We start from the raw sequence: 20,176 nt of genomic DNA, 5'->3' as shown, positions 1-20,176 counted from the left end.
GATTAAAGAAATAAGATGATAGGTTTGTCTGAAACTCTCTTACTATCCAATGACTCGGAGATGTCCTTCCCAATTCTCACGTTGCTGATGATGTTGCTCAACGTCATTTTACACAGACGTATCAGTTTTACGGGAATACAAAATTCAGGCATCGTGACGTATAGGCTGTCGTGCTGTCGAAAGCGGCTTTGAAATCGGGAAACATAATATACTAGCAATGGTATATATGGTTAATTCCTGGTCTATGGTAGATTTTATGCAGCACTACTTAGCCTAGCCTAGGTCGGTTTGCCCATAAATCATCGTAGTTAAACTCAAGTAATGATAGGCACAGGAAACGTACTGTTGGATGGGGTTAGACCTCATGGAGATGGGTGTTAGCTGAGTAGGATTGAGCTGACATGTGTAGAGGTGGATGGTGCCGTGGGGAAAGTCTCCACATGCCAGTAGCTGTTTAAGCCGCTAGAATATCTGGACCATAACGCGGGTTTGAGATTGAACTCTGATCCATGGACCGGGAGTGGAAGTAGGTAGTGATCAAATCTTAATTAATGCTGTTAATCACTCGTTGGTATATCATCTGGTCCAATGATTGTTCTGTATAGGAGGGAACTACGTCTATATACATATTCGGAAAGGTGCCTTTTGACATACCTGGGTGAAGGCTCTTCATCAAGAAAGGGTCTGTGGCACTCCAACAAAAACTGTTTGCTGAACAATTTATTGTGCTGCTTTACAGAGACCATTTGAGCCTCGATAAGTCTTTATAAGCGACGGTTAAAAGGTGGCTGTTGGCGCACATGACTGGGACATTATTCTTGGACAGATCGTACTAAAATTCCAGTTAGCAGACATGCGTTCGTCCGACAATGTGCTGCACAATATTTGATGCATGCATCCTCGTCGTAATCGGATGGTGGTACATCAGTTCCGCGAATTTCGGTTGGGTGCTCGGGTGTATCTCCTCTGCTGGTTTCAGTGCTAGTGCCATTCAGTAGAGTGCAGAAGTGTTCCCTTCACGATTCAATTATGTTTTAGGCATCGGTTCCACGTCTTAAAAACTTCTGTAAGTCAAGTAACTTTCTGAGAAAATTTTTCGGTGTTCTGAATTTGTGGGCTCAACATTTCAAGCTCCTCGTACTCACGTGCTTTGAGTTGAGTTGAGTTGAGCTTCAGTTCTACCGCGGACAGCAACCTGCCGGGTATAAGCATCTTCTCCATTAGGCCACGGCCATTACTTGTGCATGCCCTCAAATCGTAGCTCATTGAGTACTTGCCGCAGTCGTCATCAAAGGAAGTGAATCTCATCCCAGGATTTCTTTTACTTCGCGTTGGAACTTCGTTTTACGTTGCGGTTCGGAAAACCGGGGTTTTGAGTACACTTTCATGTATCGAGCCGCTTGTTCCATCACAGATTCCTTGCAGCTCCGAATAAGTCGGAGTGGCCCCTATAAACTGTTCCCTCCTTCTGCGTTTAACACGCGGGTGGTTTACTGAACCTAGCGAGTGGGTTGCTCACGCGTGCACAAGTGTGTAAGTATAGTCGAGCAACTGTCACCGCATATCCCACCATAGATAGATAATAAAATGAGGTTTGCACCGCGATCTCGTGGTCTATTGTGCCCTCCACTCTTCACAATATTTTCTCTAAACCTAAATCCCTCAGAACATTCAAAAGTACCTTTGGTGATAGGGAGTGACTGCGCTTAAGCTGTGGCCACCTTGAGTCTAAACTTCTCTGACGTCTTATGCAGACTGCATCACACTCGATGAGGATGTGTAGCGGTGTTTCGTGGTATAGTCGCCCATATCCCCAGCTTGTATACATGTCCCCTCAGCCTGCAGTGTCCTGTGAGGATACCCGTACTTACTCTAAGATTCTCCTTTGGGAGGTTTATTAAACTTTGGAATCTTCTTTCGTTATACCATCCCAGTAAACTCTTTCCCTGACGCATTCCCGACGAACTCTACCAGTTTATATCCCTCCTAGTATTCCTCTCCCTCCTAAGCTCCTTTTCTAGAGTATTAGGACCCAACCCTAGGAAGGGCTCGGGGACAGCTGGTGTAAAGACTGCCGCCTCTCTTGCGAGACAGACAGCCGCCTCGTTACCCTCCACTCTCTTGTGTCCAAGTACCCACGCAAACTTGATGTTATTGTGTGTACCAAGGGAGTTAAGCTTCTCAATGCACTCAAGGACCAGCGACAATTTGAACTCATAGGACATCAGAGCCTTGAGTGCCGCCTGGCGATCACTTAGGATTATGATTCTCTTATATCCCACCATACCCCGCTGCCCATTGTTGGCTGATTGTATCTCGCATAAGAGAATCGACGATGCTTCCATTTATTTGCCCAACGCTGTACATGCATATGAACATAAATACACACATATGTACATACGTATGTAAATATGTACATACGTTAGTACAATTTGTGAGGCTTTCTACCTGCTTGCCTGTACCGCAGATTCTTTACTCGTTGCTACAATTTCAAAAGTCAATTGCACGCCACTGCGCCTCTTGTGTTATTGTTGTTGTTGTTATAGCTTTGTGGAACTGATATGTATTTTAGGTTTGTTTAATTTTCAAATTAAACGGACTAACCAACACCTATTCAAGTACATATGTACACTTAACTGATGTTTGCCAGTCCATTTAGCAGAGGTACTGATTATTTTGTTGTTTGATATTTTATGTCTACATTAAGTTGTATAAATATTTACAAATATTACAATGTATTTTAGTTGCATATGCTCGCATTTGTAGTATACTTAGTAATGACTAATAGTAGCTGGTAGTAAGTATAGCAACAACAAACCATAACCGCATTAAAAGCAATAACATTTATTACAGTAACACTTTGTGAGTTTGTGGTTGGGATTTTGTGTTGTCACGTTTGCTATTAAACATTCGCACACATAAACAGCTATGGACATATTCGTACAAACTACCTAAACATGTATTTGATACACAAAACACCCTTACAAGAAAGATGAGACCAATCGTCGTGATTATCACGAGGACCTTTCCCTGCAACCTCTTCTTCTTCTTGCGACAAACTCCAATCTAGTCGTAATGATACTAGGCAGAAGAACCATACTATGTTGTAAGCTGCATTAAGAGATATAAAGAAGGCTGTTCTTCTATAAAGTAATACTCCATCACCGTCTACTCTGAAAAATAGGTAGATGTGGTACACATCAGGTCCCGCTAGTGATATCACATTGAACCTTCCAGCTGAAGTTTGGCTGCCTACATTGGCAGTCAACGTAACTTAGTTAACCTAATCTATGGGGAATACCTTCGGCGATTTGTCGCCTCGACAAGTTAAATGACAAGGGTGAATTTTGCATCCTTTTGGTATTCTCTGCTCCTAAAAATTTGACCTGTAATACATACAAGAAAGTACTTTCAATGGACAAGTATTGAAATAAGGGACAAAATAGATTAAAAATAAATAACAAAAAAACGAAAAGGCACAGTACCGTCGCATCTACACAGGAAAAAACATTGGCTACAATTTGTAATTTTGTTTGCCAGGTACATACATATACGTTTTATCAGTCCACTTGCACAACATTCGCATCCGCAAGAGCTCCGCATTGATTATTGCAAATGCGAATGTTAACTATATCTATCTCGATTCGTTTTGGCTGTTACAAACAACCGTTATGTGAACAAAATTAATATACCCTTGTGCACAAGTGCGCTCGGGTATAATGAATGCGCAGTTGCCAATGCGAATATTCGCAAAAACCCTAGTACAAACATATCTGTACGTATGTATGTTCATATGTAGATATGTCAGTTTGTACCTAATGACCGGATTATGAATGCATTCTGCTATGCCGCATGCGGACTGTCCTTTTGACCATATGCGTCATTCCCATTGCAAATATACTCGACAAAAGATGTTCTGCCAGAAATCATAAAAAAAAGCTCAAGAGTCAAAAGAACCAACAGTTGGACGTTTCAGCTACAAGTTGCATTTTGACGCAAGTAAACCTCATTCTGCTACAGCTCACCGTGAATTGCGCCTCCACTTATATTGCGTCCTGCCCGTCTTGCGCGTCCATGGTAAGCAGCACGCGAACGTGCCAATTTGTTGACTTTTAAGGCTTTGGTGCCGCGCTGTTAGTATTACTTAAGCAGATATACACTCATACAAATATACCTACTAAATTTATACAGAACTCCTTGCAATGGTCAAACGTCTCATGCATTTGTTGCAAGGATAATTGCATTTCTTCATATGTACATACATACATACTTAGTACATACATATGTGTATATATATTAAGCCACAGTATTATTATTTTCCGGAAGCCGTGTGGACATACTCCTATTTCTTGCTTTTTATTTTATGCATCGTCACGTTTGTAGAAATTTTCTCTAAAGAGTTTCTTGCCAAATGGCCGTTTGCTGCAATTATTTGTCGGTTATCCTTCCGTGACATAGATTTACACCCGTACTATGTAGGTGTTTAATTAAACTTTCTAGCTACCTTACTGTCGAAATTTCCATACCTCATCAATTTTAAGTCTTGAGAGAAGGGATTGACCTCGAGACTACGCCTCGAAAGTTCCCATGTAGCTATAGTAGAAGTAGAGGAAAGGCACAGAGATAATAGGCTTGGAAAGGGCGCGTATAAGTATTTCATCGCCGCGGTAAAAGCTGCTAACTTCACTTTTCTGTTAAAATAACTTTTTGGTACATGGTGGCGAAAGCAAATATTTTTTTAGGAAAATCGTTAAAACACATTGAAAATAAAATTTGCTTCTTCCAAAAAAAAATCTTTCTTTCAATGAAAAACTACTAACTCCTTAAATATATGATTTAATATAAATGATCTACAGAACCTTCCACACGTATTTTCGATTGATTTTGACTCATACATTCTTCGAAGTTTGCAAGCAGATTTCCCATACCACAAATGCTGTAAAAATTGTGTACACTTCTCTTCCGAAAAACTCACTGAATTTTATTCGGTGAGTTTTGCACTCGGTGTACACTACATTTTCTCAGAGTTACAGAAACCAGCCCTTGTTTACATTGCCAGCAGAGGGATTCTAGAAATCGTCACGCTAATGGACTTCAGAATAAAATATGTTTAAGGAGATCGATTTATAAAGCAGTTAAAGTGTTCATTATTTTGTATATATTTGGGTGTAAATCTCTATCGCTAAGAATCTTTAAATGAATAATGCTTGTTTCTAAAAATATACAACAACTCAAGGGTAGCATAACATATCTATTAAAAAACCCTTCCGCTTTCTCTTTCAATGTGTTGGACCCAGATTTTTAGCGATAGAAATTTAGCGTAGAGCGCTCTTAAGGGTTTGGAGGTCTTTTGCTCAAAGTGAGGCTTCCACAAAAGTTTACTATGTATCTAAGATTGCACCTAAATACTATACTTCGGAAGAAATTTAAATCGTGACTCCTTTAAGGGCAGGGGGAACAAGGCCATCCAACCTTCTCTTTCTAGTGAAGAACGCAATATTCGTTTTGGTTGGATTAGCGGACGGCCCATTCTTACTATAAGTATAAATCATATTCAGTGTTATTTACGCTTTCCTCCAGACAACTGACACAGAAGGGACTGGCTTATGCATAGACCTAAGTGTAGATGTTAGAGTCGTTAAGTTTGACCAGGAGGAAGTCAATTGCCAAGCACCAGAGCAAGGGAGAAAGCACACTACCCGGCGGACAGTCCTTATGAACTCCGCACCTGGCATACTGACCCCCTTCGGCTTGAATCCTAACGACCCTCTCTCTATACGAGCATCGAACGAATCCAATTTACCAGCACATAATCTACTCCATACCATGAAGGCATATGAGCCTTCGAAGGTGTACTGTCGAAAGCACCTTCAAAGTCTACAAGAATGCCCAAGGTGAATCCTTCCTTAGTGATGGCAATCCTTATTCGGGCGACTCAACTAATCTCTCTTAACATTTCAGCATGAATGACGTTATGCTAATCGGCCTGAAGATTTTGGGACTAGTATAGTCGGCTCTACGAACTTCTACTAGCTGCCGTGATTGAACTTAATTTTACTAAATGAAGTTAGTAGCTTTTACCGCGGCTTTTTTTTTTACCACGGCGGCAATGATTTATAGCTTTACTTTAATATAAAGAGTTTTTTAGGGCTGGTAGATATTGAAATAGACTAGAGTGCTCTCGGTAAGGGGACAAATTTGCGTTAATCCAGCAGAAAATTTGTAACTGCTTCTTGTGTGTACAAATGAACAATTTTCGACTAGTTAAGGGCTATTTCAGAGACTAGTTCCTGATCATTTCGGGATCTGTTCTAAAATATTTAAGGACCATTCGGGATTATTTCCCAACTAGTTCGGGATCGTTTCCGAAGCGTTTCGGGTTCAATTGGGAACCGTTTCTGGGCTACATAGTTCCAGACTATGGGAGTAGTTCGGGACCATTTCGGGCCTAGCTCAGGACTTTTTAGTACCCTTTTGGGGGTAGTTCGGGAACATTTTGGGACTATAAAGGAAAATATGGGGACCTTTAAACGACTTATTCGAGATCATTTTGGGACAAGTTGACGATTTTTCCGACCGTTTCCGGGCCTGTTCAAGACTATTTCAAGGATCATTTCGCACCTATTTCAGGACCATTTTGGGATAGTTCACGACTATTTCAGGAGCAGTTTAGGAATATTTTGGGTTCATTTTCGGACTAGTTAGGGGCTATTTCGTGCCATTTCGAGGTCGTTTTAGGACAAGCTCACAATTTTTTCAGAACCCCTTCAGGACAATTTCGTGACTAGTTCGGAATCATTTCGGCGTATTTAGCAACTAGTCACGAAATTATCCGGGCCATAACTATTACCGAAGTTGCTATGAAGAAGTCGTGTACCCGGAAATTAGCTCGAACAAGTCTTGAAACGGTCCCGAGATGGGGCTATCCGGGCCCATGTGCAATATTCCGAGCATCTCTCAAGAAGAGGTCGACGCCATCAATCGGTCAGCAAAGACTAACTTATGTAGAGGTTACCGTAATAAGAGAATTCTAATCCTTAGCCACAGTTAGGCGGTACTCAAGGCACTATCGACCTTCGAGATTAAATCATCGTAAGACCTTGAGTGCATTGAGAACCTCTATGCCTTAGCTCAATACAATAATATACAGGTGTAGATTCCAGATCACAAGGTAATACAGGGGAATGAGACAGAGGAGAGAAAATCGGCGGCCTCAGCTCCAATCGGTCGCGAGCCATTCCTTGTAATAGGGACAAAAACAATGTGGGAAAAGCTTAGGAAAGGAACAATATGTAGGAGAGAACAACACTGAAATAGCACAATAGAGCTTCGCCAAGCCAAAAGCTTACTGTAGGGGCTATAATTTAAAAAGATACAAACTTTTAAATAACCTCCCCATTACAGGCATTCTCACTAGGCACTGCAGGCTAAGATGATATCTTCAAAAGGTAGAAATCTGATCGACCGATCTCTGCCTTTTCTGCGACTGTATTTTTTAAATTAATCAAAATCTTGAAATTTCAACGTCTTTTAAAAGAGTCCTGACGTCAGAGAGAAAACCTAAAAAAGCAGTTTTACTATATTTGGCCCCTAGCATGTGTGTGTAAAATTGACTATCGCACGGTGTAATAGACATCAGGTGATCATGTCTTACTAGTTGAGCTTGTGGGATTTTAGTTTAATTGCACAACTAATTAATTAACAAATGCTTAATTTTAACAAAACTGTTATCCTAATGCAAATCTTCTCTCTTTATTTTCTATATTACAGTTATTCACGATGTGACTGTCGTACTATTGGAGGCCAAATTCATCGACTCCCTGATCGTCGGCTCGACACGCAATAATTCACAGCTACTTACCGTTGATCACTGCAAATTCATGATGAACGACATAGCCACCTCATCAATTATGCGCCTCGATAAAAGCTCCATGGACAAACTTTGGAATCTCATGACAATGATCTACAAATGGCAACTTTTCATCTCGAAGCATCCACCAAATTTACTAGATATCACTTTCCGCCACTTAGACGCAATCAGTCGGTTACGGCCCGATGCGCAACGAACAATGCTTGTGGACTTCACAAAAAATGTGATACTCGATTTCTGGAATGCCTTAGGCGATGACGGCCAGTGGGGCGTATATCAGACGAATAAGGCGTGGCTTCAATGTTTCAATACGAAAATCTCATTACTCATACGCCTGGGTTTCCAAACATTAGATGGCACTTTTGTGCGTGCAACGGAGGTGAGCTCCTACAGAGAATTCGTTGAGACTATCGGTGATAATATCTATGTGAAGAGCGCCGAAGTAGCAGAGCAACAGCGGCAAGACACGGAAGGTAGCACATGTGGGGCGAAGAAACAACGAAATGTGGATCATTTGGCGGAATTCTTAAATTTACCACAAAGTGATAGTGAAGAGCTGCAACCGATCGATGCGAATAGCTTCCAAAAGCAATTCGAACAGAATTTACAGCAGTGCAACATTTTATTTTTCGACTTGGATGTGAATGAAGCGGCGGTGGCCACTACAACGAGCAAGTGTACCGACACCGAAGAGGAACTGGACGACGATGACAATGGCGTCAAGACAAATAGTACTATTGTTCCTGGTGACAATACGAATATCACAATCCTGCCAGATTCCTCAACGATGTCGGCGACAAAGCGTCATGCGCAAGGCGAATTCGTGCAGTTGCCGGCGGTATATAGTCGCAATGCGGATGGTGGACGCGGAGGCGCGTTGAGTTTAAATAGAGAATTATTAGATATGTATAGCAAAATACTGTAAGAAAATAGTAGGTAGTAGGAAACTGTAGATGAAGTTGAGGGGAATATGTAACGGTTTCACTATGCACAAAATTATTTTGTAAAAAAAAGTTACACCTTCATTAGTAGCATATTTGTGAGTAAAAAATAACATTTATGCGCTGTTAGTTTCATCTATTAAAATAAATTTTATTTTTATTTTTTGTTTTCATTTGGGTTTGCTTTGTGAAGTTAGTGTTGTTGGTTTCCTGTTTAGGTTTTTTGTTTTTAATATCTCTTCAACTGCGTTTACATACAATAAAATGCTTTTGAATAATAAATAAGAATTTACATGAGCTGAGAAAAATAAAGAAAATAAAATATATAGCGCTCCCACTGAGCTATCTTACGTAAATTTTAAGAAAATTTAAGTATAAAGCAAATTTATTTTTGTGTTGTTTTTTAAACGATTTAAATACAAAATAATAAGAAACTTTTTGTGTCTATTTTCAGTCGCACTGTAGAACAAGTCTCAAATAGATTAAGCTAAGTTATTCAATCCTTTCGAAAGTTTATAATTTTCCAGGAATTAATAATTTTTTAAATAGTTTAGAACTTTTCCAGTGTCTATGGTTTTGAGAGCCGTTTACTTTTTCACGAAGAGTACGATCATTAATTATGAGTTATTTTGTATAAGTTGAAAACAATACAAACTTCAGTTCGGTTTAAATACGATTCAAAATGTATATGCGTACGCAACACTGTTGATTATCGCTTTTATACAATCCAAAGAAATGAAAACGGTTACAACGTTCTGACTTAAAACTTATGTAGCGAATTCCAACTTTACTTGTTGCAATGATTTTGGTAGTCATACAAATTTGTAATTGTATTTATCCAAAAAATAAAATGAAAAGCACATACATAGTACAACTTTTTAAATACTTTATATGCAAATTAAATGTTTTCAATAAATTATACATACATTTATGTTTTATTCTTTCGCAAACACAAATCTCTTCCCACTTTAATACTTGATATTATTAGTCTTTATTCTTATACAAGAGAAAATATATGTACGTTTTGTTTTTTACTTGTGCGAAGTAGTCAATGGTTTTTTGAATTAACGGCATAGAAAATATACACAAAAAGCTTTTTCAACTCATTTGTGGCTGCAAAAAAATCTTCATCTAGTGTAGGCTACAGAATAACTGAAACATTTGTGGTGTTGGTTGGCGTTAAATAGTAAACTGGCGCTAAAAAGTAGTACATTTTCACCTTAAAGACAATCAAAATTTTAGTTGTTCACATACATACATTCAATGGTATACAAATACATACGTTTATGGGTATGAAAGTGAAAAATTTTAGTTTTTCTTGTTTTTTTTTACAATTGGATATGATTTCTATGCGCCTATTCTCGTGAGGCTTCGCCGAATCGGCGTTCAGCTGAGCACCACTGTGGTGTTGGTTGTTATACAATCTTATGCACTTTGAGCATTAAATTATTTGTGAAGTATTCCACAGTTTTCGCCTCATTCTAGCATGTGTTACTTTCATCCTAGTTTTAAATCTTAAAAAAAGTTACATTATTAAAGCCAACACTTGAGTGAGATATTCAAACCATTTTAGCCACATCGATTTACTTTATGGCAACAGATCATCGTTTATACTGTGTTTATGCGCATGTGTATTATTATGTTCAAAATATATGGTTCCTTAAAAAAAACGAAGTTTTATTTTTGCTTTCGAAAAAATGTTAGCATACGAAAGTAGCGTGCACGCGTGTGTATGTGTGTTTCTGGTGGCAATTAGCATTTTACATTTTAGCTTTTAGCGGCACCGCGTCAACGAGTATGTGTAACGCCATCTTCAAGCACTCTTCGGCTGAACTAATTTGGGCGCAGGGATAGGCATTCGCATGTTGCGTCAGGAATTCACAGTATTTACGATAATTGTCCAATGCAAAATCGTAATCATATTTAACCAGACTCTTCATGTCTGTCTCGTCATTCACAAAGGGTACAAACAATTTTGGTTGCAGTTTACAATAGTTGGGATAGTCATTTTCGCAGGCTTCGCATTTACAGGTGAAACGATACTGCATAGATAGTGTCTCGATGCGTTGCGCTTTTGTGAAAATAGCGAAGTGTGCACTGCAGAGGAGTGTTAAAATAAATGCAATAATTTAAATGCATACATTTAAAACACAAAGCCTAAATGACTTACCCATAGGTGTCGTACAGCACGCCGCCAGCAGGTATTGGACGGAAGACAAATAGATATGCCTTTGTGCCTTGATATACACGCAGTGTATTTGGCGCACATGAATGATTCAGTAGCGATAGAAAGGCGAATGCGCCAGACGAATGCGTTGTATCGTCTTTCGTCTCGTTAACTTGCTCCACCAAATCGATGCCGTGCATGTTGGATGGTGATGTTTGGAGGTGTCGGAATAATAGTTCTGTAAAGAAATTTTCACCCTCTTCACCGCCGAGAAACTCTTTCAATGGCGTATGCTCGATTACAAAATGCTTCAGTACAGCGCATACTACGGAACGTTGAAATAGATCCGATACGGAACGCAAATGCTGATTCGTCACTAGGCCATGTATGGCACGATAGTGTTCGCGTGGCGTAAAATTCGTATAGTCCAAGTCGAATGCAGATTTATTTTGATTTTCAGGATCTTCGCAGAAGGCCATTAGCTCTTCAAAGGTTGGGAAGAGCTCGATTGCCGATAGACAGACGCGCAACGCAATACCATGGATTTTATTGAACATCTTATGCAGCAAATCAATAATAGGACATTCATATTTGTGAAAAGTGGCTGAAGCACGTTCGCGACATTCCTCCGAACAGAACATCACAGAGCAACAACTCTCACACGGTATTAGTGATAGGTAATTTTCCTCTTTGCAGGTGGCACATCGTATATACCGCATCGGTGGCAAGAGTGTCGAGCAAAATGGTTCTTCGGTGGCTACAAGATCGCCTACAACTAGATCACGATTGGTGGAGATAAACCGACCTTCTTCCTCAGTGTAGTGCAATTCGAGACAATCGGCGATGTTGGGTACTTGATGGTGCGGTTCAAAGTTCATTTGAAAATCGAATGGCTGCACATCGGGCGGTTGCGTAGTCAGCAATTGGCGACAGTCCTTTTCGCGTTTATCAAGTTTATGCATTAGACGCGCTGGATAGCTTGCTTTACGTGCTAATTCGATATTGACCAGACATTCTCGAAAGCGTTTCCATTCGAAGAGTACCGCTGAACGATTAGCATATCCGATGGAGAGATTCTCTGAACCAGGTTCTGAGTAGCAAATGCTTTTATTATATAGCTCCAAAGCCTGGAAAATTGATGTTAGTAAACATATATTAAAGGAATCGAACATTTTTATTTTACCTGAAAATATTTGCGGTTTTTAAGAGAGAACTGCTCATTGCCTAACATACGATATTCGGAACTCTTTTTATTGCACTTTTCCTCGCGCAGTTTAGCATTCAATAGAATTTTGTCAATATATTTAAAGTCGATCAATACGTGCTCCACAAAGTTAACTTTTGAATAGTTCTCCTTCAGTTCATTAAATTTGCCTGATATGATGCCAATTAGCTTCCAATCGTTCAGCTTCTTGACAAGATCATCGCTAACATCGTAAACATCCATGTTGGCGACAATTCGGGCGGCAGCTTTAGCTGGCAGTTGGTGTTGTTATCAAGGAGAGTAGTTTTGGGACCAATGCGAAGAATAATATATTGCGAAACCACTAATAAAATAAACGCTTGGGCGATATTGCTCACTACCGAAAGGTAGTGCCAACCAAATTATAGCTTTGAATCCTTACAAACTTTTGAGGTGCTGACATTCGCAGGTGCATGCCGTTGTTTCACCCACAATTTGTGCGAGAATTTTCCGCCTCCGTTTGACAGCTGCTTGTGGTTGAGATTCTTCTGGCAGCAGCCGCATGCAAAGTCGGCACACAGCACGCAACACACCACTCTCTGCTAGCACACAGCGCTCTGGGCCGTCTTCTGCACCGCCTGTTTTTCAATTACGTTTCACTGATATATTCCGTAAACTTTGGCAAGTAGTTTACACTTGCCGTGGAAAATACATATGTATTTCTTGATTTAATATAAGAATTGGTATAATTTAACCAAAAAATCCTTACAAAAACTATCACAAAAATATGTTCGAAGATTTCATCTTCTTTTACGTGAGCTGTCAAAAACGTCAAGGAGAAGGTGTGTGTGCGGCTCTCGTGGTGAGGTTTGAAATGAAATGATGCCGTATCGGCTGTGTAAAAACAGTTATGAAATACGAGGTTATGTTAAAAACGTTATTTTGGTGATGTACTGAATGAAAAGCTGGAAAGACTAGGACGTAATTGAATGATTAACGAAGTATAAGGAATTTCCTGCTCAAAATCTCTTATTTAACTTAAAATTTAAAATGGCGGGTGCACTATGGCAGTATGGCATCACTAGAAAGCAACCACAAAGTGACATTTGACGAGTCTCGAAGCAGTGTGAAAGACAGGGCGTCACAAGCGGATTTTTCATGAAGTGAAAGTCGTTAGAATTAAAATTCAAATAAATAATTTGTAATAAGAAAGTTTTCACGTTCTTAAACTAGACTAGCTATTATAAAGTTATTGTAATATATATCTTTTTTTTTGGCTTTAGTGTTAGTATAGAAGAAAGAAATAATAATTGAGTTTATTTGGGTTATCCAGCTCAGAATTTCGATCATTTCTCACGGAAACGGCCTGGATCATTCTTATTGGAGTTGGCAGCACTAATTTTATACTACTAGGACGAAGAAGACGAGATTATAAAAATGAACTCACTAAATGGGAAATGTACATTTAAACGAAATAATATTTATTTAAACAAATATTTAGCAGAAAGGAAATTTATTTCAGACAACCAAGAAGAGCGGATCATAAATTGAACCAGATCTCTATCAGGATCATATCGTCTTTGTTGCATTTGCGTGCAAATTTTTTATCCGGATCCTGATCATTGACCACGGAAACACAGCAAATATGAATTATTTTAGCACCCTGTCGTAAGAACCTGGTAATTTTGGTAGGTGGCGCTGAAGACAAAGGTTCTGCGCCGTAATACAGCTAATGGAGGCATCTGTGGGATATAAGGTGGAAGCAGAACTTTTTTGCAAGTTCTTTGCAGGAACATAAATACATATACATACATACATATGTATGTACATATGTGCATTAGGGTGGTACTTAAATATAGGAATACAAATCAGATTTTCTAAGCCTCAACCCCTACGTCGATGCTACTATAGTCGAAGATATCACATATAAATGTTGGAGTCGGTAGCGGCGTGGCGCACAGGGGTCGAAATTCAGAATACCCTATGAAGACGCCTTAACCGATTCCAATTGGGACCAAAATTTGTATGTGATATCTTCGACTTTAGTTGTATCGATTTTGGGTATTAAATGAAAAAAAAAAATTAATTTTTTGAGTCTCCATGGAGCATCTGGTTTTGGACCCCATTGCGACATGCCTTAACCGACTCCAATCGGGATCAAAAATTGTATGTGATATCTGAGACCGTGGTACTAGCGATTGAAGGGGTGAGACTGAAAAAATCACTCATTTCGTTTCGTTAGAAAATCGTTTTTTCTAATCAATCAGATTTTTTCTTAAAAATTATTTTTTCTAAAAATCTTGAAATAAAAAAGGGAAATATTTGTTACCAAGTTTTTAATGGTTTTTTTTACTTAAACTGTAAGTTTGAGTGATAAAAACTTAAATACAGAAACCCAAAATGCACGCAATATCCTTATGAGCGCAGGACTCTTTGGTAAACATGTTTCCCTTGGTCCGGGAGGGGTTAGCTGGCGGTAGTCGACACATAACCTCCAGTTGCCGGTTTTATTTTTCAATAATACTACAATAATTTAATTTTTTTTATATTTTATTTTATTTCATTTTATTAAAATTAAATTAATTTTACCTTTCTTTTAGAACAGTGCCAGTTAAAATCCACATGTCCCACATATTTACCAGCTCCCTGGCACTGTATTAGAAGTTAAACGTTCACCAAAATGTTAGCACCAGAGTAAATACCAGTACCATATTTATTTTTTTTATTTAAAAATTAACAAAAACTTTTGCGAAACTTTGCACTTATCTTAACCTTTTAAGCATAATTTCCATAATAAGAAGAAAAACAATGTTAGAATATTGCGTATACGCCACGACAAACAATGCTGTTTCTTAAACTGAAAGGCCTGCAAAAGGTACGTAAACACACTCATGATTAGATCATTTAAAGTACGCAAAGCCTTAAATCATATATAAACACTTACAGTGTGAAATTTCAGTATCTTAAGAGTTTTTAATTTTTAGTTTTCTCAAGTTGCCCATTAAACAGCGCAACCTTAAACATTTTATACAGGCATCTCTTTTAAGGGTGGGTAACTCAGCAAATTTATAGGAGTTGACTCAATGACTCCAACTCACTTTAAGGAGTCAGCTCATTCAACTAACTCATTTGACTCTTTGTATGTTACACTCATTCGTATCGTAGACTCGTTTTGAGGCATAGATGCGGTATAGCGGCCGTTGAGATAAAACAAAACTTTAAAGTGGGCGTGGTCAGCTCCTTTCTACTGATTTGAAAGGTGTAATTTTTTTTGTGTGCAAATTAATAGGGCGGTGCTAGGGGGAGGGTAAAGGTGGAATTTTCAATATTTTCAAAAGCTTATATTTCGAAACCTATTGTACCGAATTTCAAAATGTGGATATGGTTGGAAAGGCAATTGATTTGATATGCACATCTTTATATATCTTACATACATACATATTTCGAGAAAAACTAAAAAAAAACGAAATTATAAGAATTTGTGAGATTTGACATAACACCCGCAATACAAAATACATGTGGTTGTTGTTGTTGTATTCTTGCCACCACCTTGTATAAATTCGCCTCGTGCAAAAACAAAATGCAAGACTTTGCCATGCTAAACACTGTGGCGAAGCGAGAGAGTTATATGGACAAATATGAGCCACTATGATTCAATTGATTCATGTGAGCCCTACGGCATCAACTGAGTTACTGAGTTACATTTTTTTTGGACAGGGAGTCTGAGTTACCGACTCACTTATAGGAATCAACTCAATAACTCAACTCTGAGTTGAGTTACCCACCTCTAATCTCTTTCGGTTTTATACTTTTGCGCAGCGCGCAGGTTTTTAATAAAACCGCAGCAACCTGACCTGAGCAGACTTAATATTCTCTGAAGTGAATGAAGTAAAAGGCCAAAAGCATTAAGCAGAGAAAATATGAAAAATTAGCAAAAGGAAGTGCAATTAAGATGCTGCTCGTATTATGGACTCACGTAGCTTTGCAGATGCATGTATGTATACGAATATTTGCTGGTTGTTGTTGAGTAGAGCGAATGCTGTGTCGGCGAACAAAATGCGTTTGAACCAATCAACATCAAATGAATTTCTGGCTTAAGTACTATTAAGTATTATTGCTTATGAAATTTTTGGAAATTATTTTGCGAAATAAATTTGGATGCTTTAAGGATTTGTGATTGTTTTCTTAGTTTCTCAAAAAAATATATATCTACTATATGAGTCAAATCTGCATAATTCCACAATAAGACAATTTTGTGAAATTTTGGTTCTTTATTTTCTTACTGTCTATTTGAAGTCGCTCGATTTCCAAAAGTGAGATTTTATTTTATTGAAAAGAGCTGCCACCTATTAAAAAATTGAATTCAAGCTATTTAATAAGTTAAATTTATTATTACAATTCCACCTGAATTGAGGGAATTAGGTAATTAAAATATGTACCACAGTATGGGTGTCCGGCGAAAGCGGTTTAAAAAGGTTGTAGTTTCAAAATATTTTGAAGAATGTTGTCAACGGTTTAAAAAATCGAATTAAATTAAATTATACACAAGTTATAAGAAATATTAAGAAGTGTGTGTCAAACGATAGTGTTAGGAAACCTTTAGTTTGAGTATGTGGAATATTTTTTTAGGTGTATTAGGAGGGTTAAATTCGAATTAATGAATAAGTTAAATTAGGTATTAAGAGATAGGTAGCAATCGAAATGGGTTTGAAAAACCGTAGTTTCTAAACTATGCGTACGAGGGTTGCCACCTATTTGAAAAGTTAAATTCAGCTGAATGCATCAGTTAATTGAAATATGTATAGCAATGACAGACTAAGGGGATTAAAGAAAGTTTTCGTTGGAAAATAATTTTGATAAGTGATGCCACCTGTTTGAAAAGTCGAATCTAGTTAAAGTAGACATAAGTCGCATGCAAGACTAAAATCTGGGTGTCGAACGAAAGAGTTTTAAGAAATCTTTAGTTTGAAAATTTAGAATATTTTTGCAGGTTGCCACCTATTTAATAAGTTAAATTCAAATATGCTAAAAAATAGGCTGAAAAATAGGACGAAATAGGTTTTACAACGTTTTATATATAAACTATAGGTACGATGGTTGCCACCAGTTTAAAAGGTCAAATTCAACTGAAAAGTCTAATTTATTTGAATTATGCTAAAGCTATATGAAATATTAAAGTACTATAAGTTTTCCTTAAAAATTTACTGAAATGATTCCGCGTATTTTGCTTACCAAAGTGTGCTTCTGATAAATTAACGTTAAATTCTAATTGACATTAAAACGGTATTTTTTTTGATTGCTGTTTCTACACATCGTAAGAAGATGCCCACAGTGTATTTAAATCATCCTGATAAATTTTGTTACATTTGCGGTCAACTAACTGTTACAAGTCAATGTCGTAGTAAAAAAAAACAGCAAAAACAAAACTTCTAAAAAATCAGCGATCCCAAAATTAAAGAGGAAATCTTGTAGGACCACAAATTAGAGGAACAGTTTGAAGAAAAACTTAATCCAAACGAAAAGCCCGCATGGACATGTTTTCGAAATGTTGTTCGTAATTTTTTTGGAAACCGAAAACTATGAAAGCTATGGTCAGCAACCTTTTAACAGTCTACAAGAGTATGGGATGCAATATGTCGCTCAAGTTAAACTTTTACACTCACATTTAAATTTTTGCCTGAAAATTTGGGGTGCCGTTAGCGACGAACACGGCATAACATAGAAAATGGAGTCTAAATATGTTAGCTGACTACTGTTGGACACAAAAAAGAGATATACCTGATGCTCAATATTCCCGAAAATCCTAAATAAAATTAATAGATTATTCATTTTTCTTTATTAAATACAGTTTTTAATTAAATTTTACTTAAATGCTGTTGCAAAAAAACTTAGACTGCATGAATTATTTTAATAATGTGGATTAGTTACAGGTTATATGTATGTAGGTATAAAATAACCCTTTCATTTTCATTTAACTTTTATTAATCTATTTTTTGTGCATCAATGTTATTATTACGTATCGTATGGCAGATCATTAAGAGTTTGTGTATTTCGCAGAGATCATTCCAAGAAGGCTACCATCTGCCATACACCCATATGTATGTATATGTATGTACCAAATATACGTTCATATGTAGGTGTCACGCAATTGAAGCTCATCAAATTCTCTTAAAAATGTCATTAAAATATTGCGATGCATTAAGAAGTATCTGTTTACCTACCAAGAAATTCGAATTCAGTAAATACTGGGTAGGCATATTAAGTATATATGTACATATATGTAAATGCATGCTTGTTTTGTGGCTTCACAAATTAAGTGCAAAGTAAAAGTATCAAATAAAAAGTATACATTCGTAAACATAAAAAATGCAAAATCCCTTTTAAAATGTCATAATTTTACATTTTTATGTGTAAAAGTATTAATACTCATGGGTCATAAATATGAGGCGATGCTTTAAAAATTGATGGGTTAAGTTCACATGAAAATCATGTGAAACATGATGGGCTTAAAATTAAGAAGGAAATTGGTTATAAGCATGAGTGAAGGTAATGTGTGACATGAGGCTGAAATGACTCGTACGAAAAATGAACAAACGTGATAACAAAAAATATTTAAATAAAACCAAGAATGCAAAACTTGAGTGTACAAACATTCATACCCGTAACATGCATTCATTATCAAAATATTTATCGATACATGTCTCATATATTTATCGATAATATATTTTTTAATGTTGTTGCAGATTGAAAAATTGTAGGTACTAAAATGCATTTTTTTTGTGATCGGAAATATTTGGCTTTTCCCCAAGAATATTAAATGAAAAATTTAAAAATTAACTTAAATACAGCTATTAAGTGCATTCTTTTGTGTGCTGAAATGTTTGGATTTTCCCCAAAGATATTCAAGGAAAATTTTAAAATAAAACTTTCTGGTATTTTTTTTTTAATTTATTAATTTTTTTTTTGTAATTTTGGATTAGGGCGAAAAATGGTGGTTATTAAAATACATAACAAATGTGTTTCTGGCCATATTTGATTTTTTCCTTAAGGATTCATTTTGAAATAAAATTTTCTGTAATTTTTTCTTCAGAAACATTTCACAAACAAAATGGGGTTTTTGTTCGATTGCTGCGACTTTCATCTTTCGCTTGATACCCACATCATTATACTGCGGGAAAGTTAAATCATGTTTTAAATGTTTTACTTAGCCAAAAAAGCTGAGGAATGGTAAAAATCGAGATACTCGAAAACTTGATGAATTGGTACTAATCAACTCGGTGTTATCAATTAATCCATCCATATATGTTATAAAAACTAAAAATAGCGAAATTAAATGAAGCTGGCGTAAAAGTGTAGGTTATGCGTATAAAGTTATAATACCCCTGTGCACGAGTGCGCTCGGGTATAAATATACATATATTCACGCAAAATATCTGTGGCGCGTTAAAGGTCAAAAAGCCTATGTACATAAAAATACGCATAAAAGCGCATCCTTACGTAAAGCGACGCGCGTTTTTATGCAGCTATTTATGAGGATTGCGTGCGGGGACATACAACTTGCTTAGGTAAGTGTAAGGATATGTACATATACATACTTATGCATGCAGATGTATCTACCGACATACATATGTAGCAGTAAGCTGATGTGAAAAGAAAAATTTGCCTCTAAGTGACTTTGACGTAAAGATGCTTAATGCTTTAGCAACACATAAACTCACACTTAGTAACATACATATATGGGTCATTCCATAAAATATTTACACCTCAATATTTTTTTTTGGGGTGAAATATATTTTTTTAAATTCTTTATCGAAAAAAATAAGACACCTATTATTTTATTTCGTTATGATATTCAAAAATCTGGAAAAAAAATTCCCGAAATTTTGAACTCCCGGAGAAGTATCTTTTTTCAATTGTCTGCAGTTAATAAACTATTTGCTGGAGAAAATAAGTTAAGGTATCAAACTGTACGTAACTACCTCGGCTTTCCCTGAGAGTGTGAAATAGATAAAAAA

General features: G+C 37.1%; 2 protein-coding genes across 2 annotated transcripts in view; one reads left to right on the top strand and one right to left on the bottom strand.

Annotated features, from left to right (window-relative positions):
* Positions 1 to 9,125, top strand: part of OSCP1 (Organic solute carrier partner 1) — a 35,578-nt gene extending 26,453 nt beyond the window's left edge. Inside the window, exon 3 of the mRNA XM_017620150.1 lies at positions 7,771 to 9,125. Coding sequence (XP_017475639.1) covers positions 7,771 to 8,795 — 1,025 coding nt within the window. The 3' untranslated portion in view covers positions 8,796 to 9,125. The remainder of the gene's footprint in view (positions 1 to 7,770) is intronic.
* A 619-nt stretch (positions 9,126 to 9,744) lies between these two features.
* Positions 9,745 to 13,000, bottom strand: Smyd4-4 (SET and MYND domain containing, class 4, member 4). The gene is made up of 3 exons (XM_017620043.1): positions 12,162 to 13,000; positions 10,982 to 12,105; positions 9,745 to 10,908 (listed from the first exon to the last, which is right to left on the bottom strand). The coding sequence occupies exons 1-3, from the start codon at positions 12,423 to 12,425 to the stop codon at positions 10,572 to 10,574; spliced, it is 1,725 nt and encodes a 574-aa protein (XP_017475532.1). The 5' UTR covers positions 12,426 to 13,000; the 3' UTR covers positions 9,745 to 10,571.
* Between the last annotated feature and the right edge of the window lie 7,176 nt (positions 13,001 to 20,176).

This window comes from Rhagoletis zephyria, unplaced genomic scaffold (assembly GCF_001687245.7).
Source record: "Rhagoletis zephyria isolate East Lansing unplaced genomic scaffold, Rhagoletis_zephyria_1.1 Rzeph_scaffold_00002, whole genome shotgun sequence".
In the NCBI taxonomy this organism is placed as follows: Eukaryota; Metazoa; Arthropoda; class Insecta; order Diptera; family Tephritidae; genus Rhagoletis; species Rhagoletis zephyria.
Note: the sequence above shows the minus strand (reverse complement) of the source record. Positions and strands in the feature narration are given on the sequence as shown.

Bases quoted from the DNA above. Each gene is read 5' to 3' on its own strand.
- Smyd4-4 (XM_017620043.1), bottom strand. From the start codon at position 12,425: ATGGATGTTTACGATGTTAGCGATGATCTTGTCAAGAAGCTGAACGAT. The intron at 12,106-12,161 runs GTAAAATAAAAA...TCAATTTTCCAG, and splicing joins AAAACCGCAAATATTTTCAG to GCTTTGGAGCTATATAATAA. The intron at 10,909-10,981 runs GTAAGTCATTTA...ACTCCTCTGCAG, and splicing joins GTGCTGTACGACACCTATGG to TGCACACTTCGCTATTTTCA.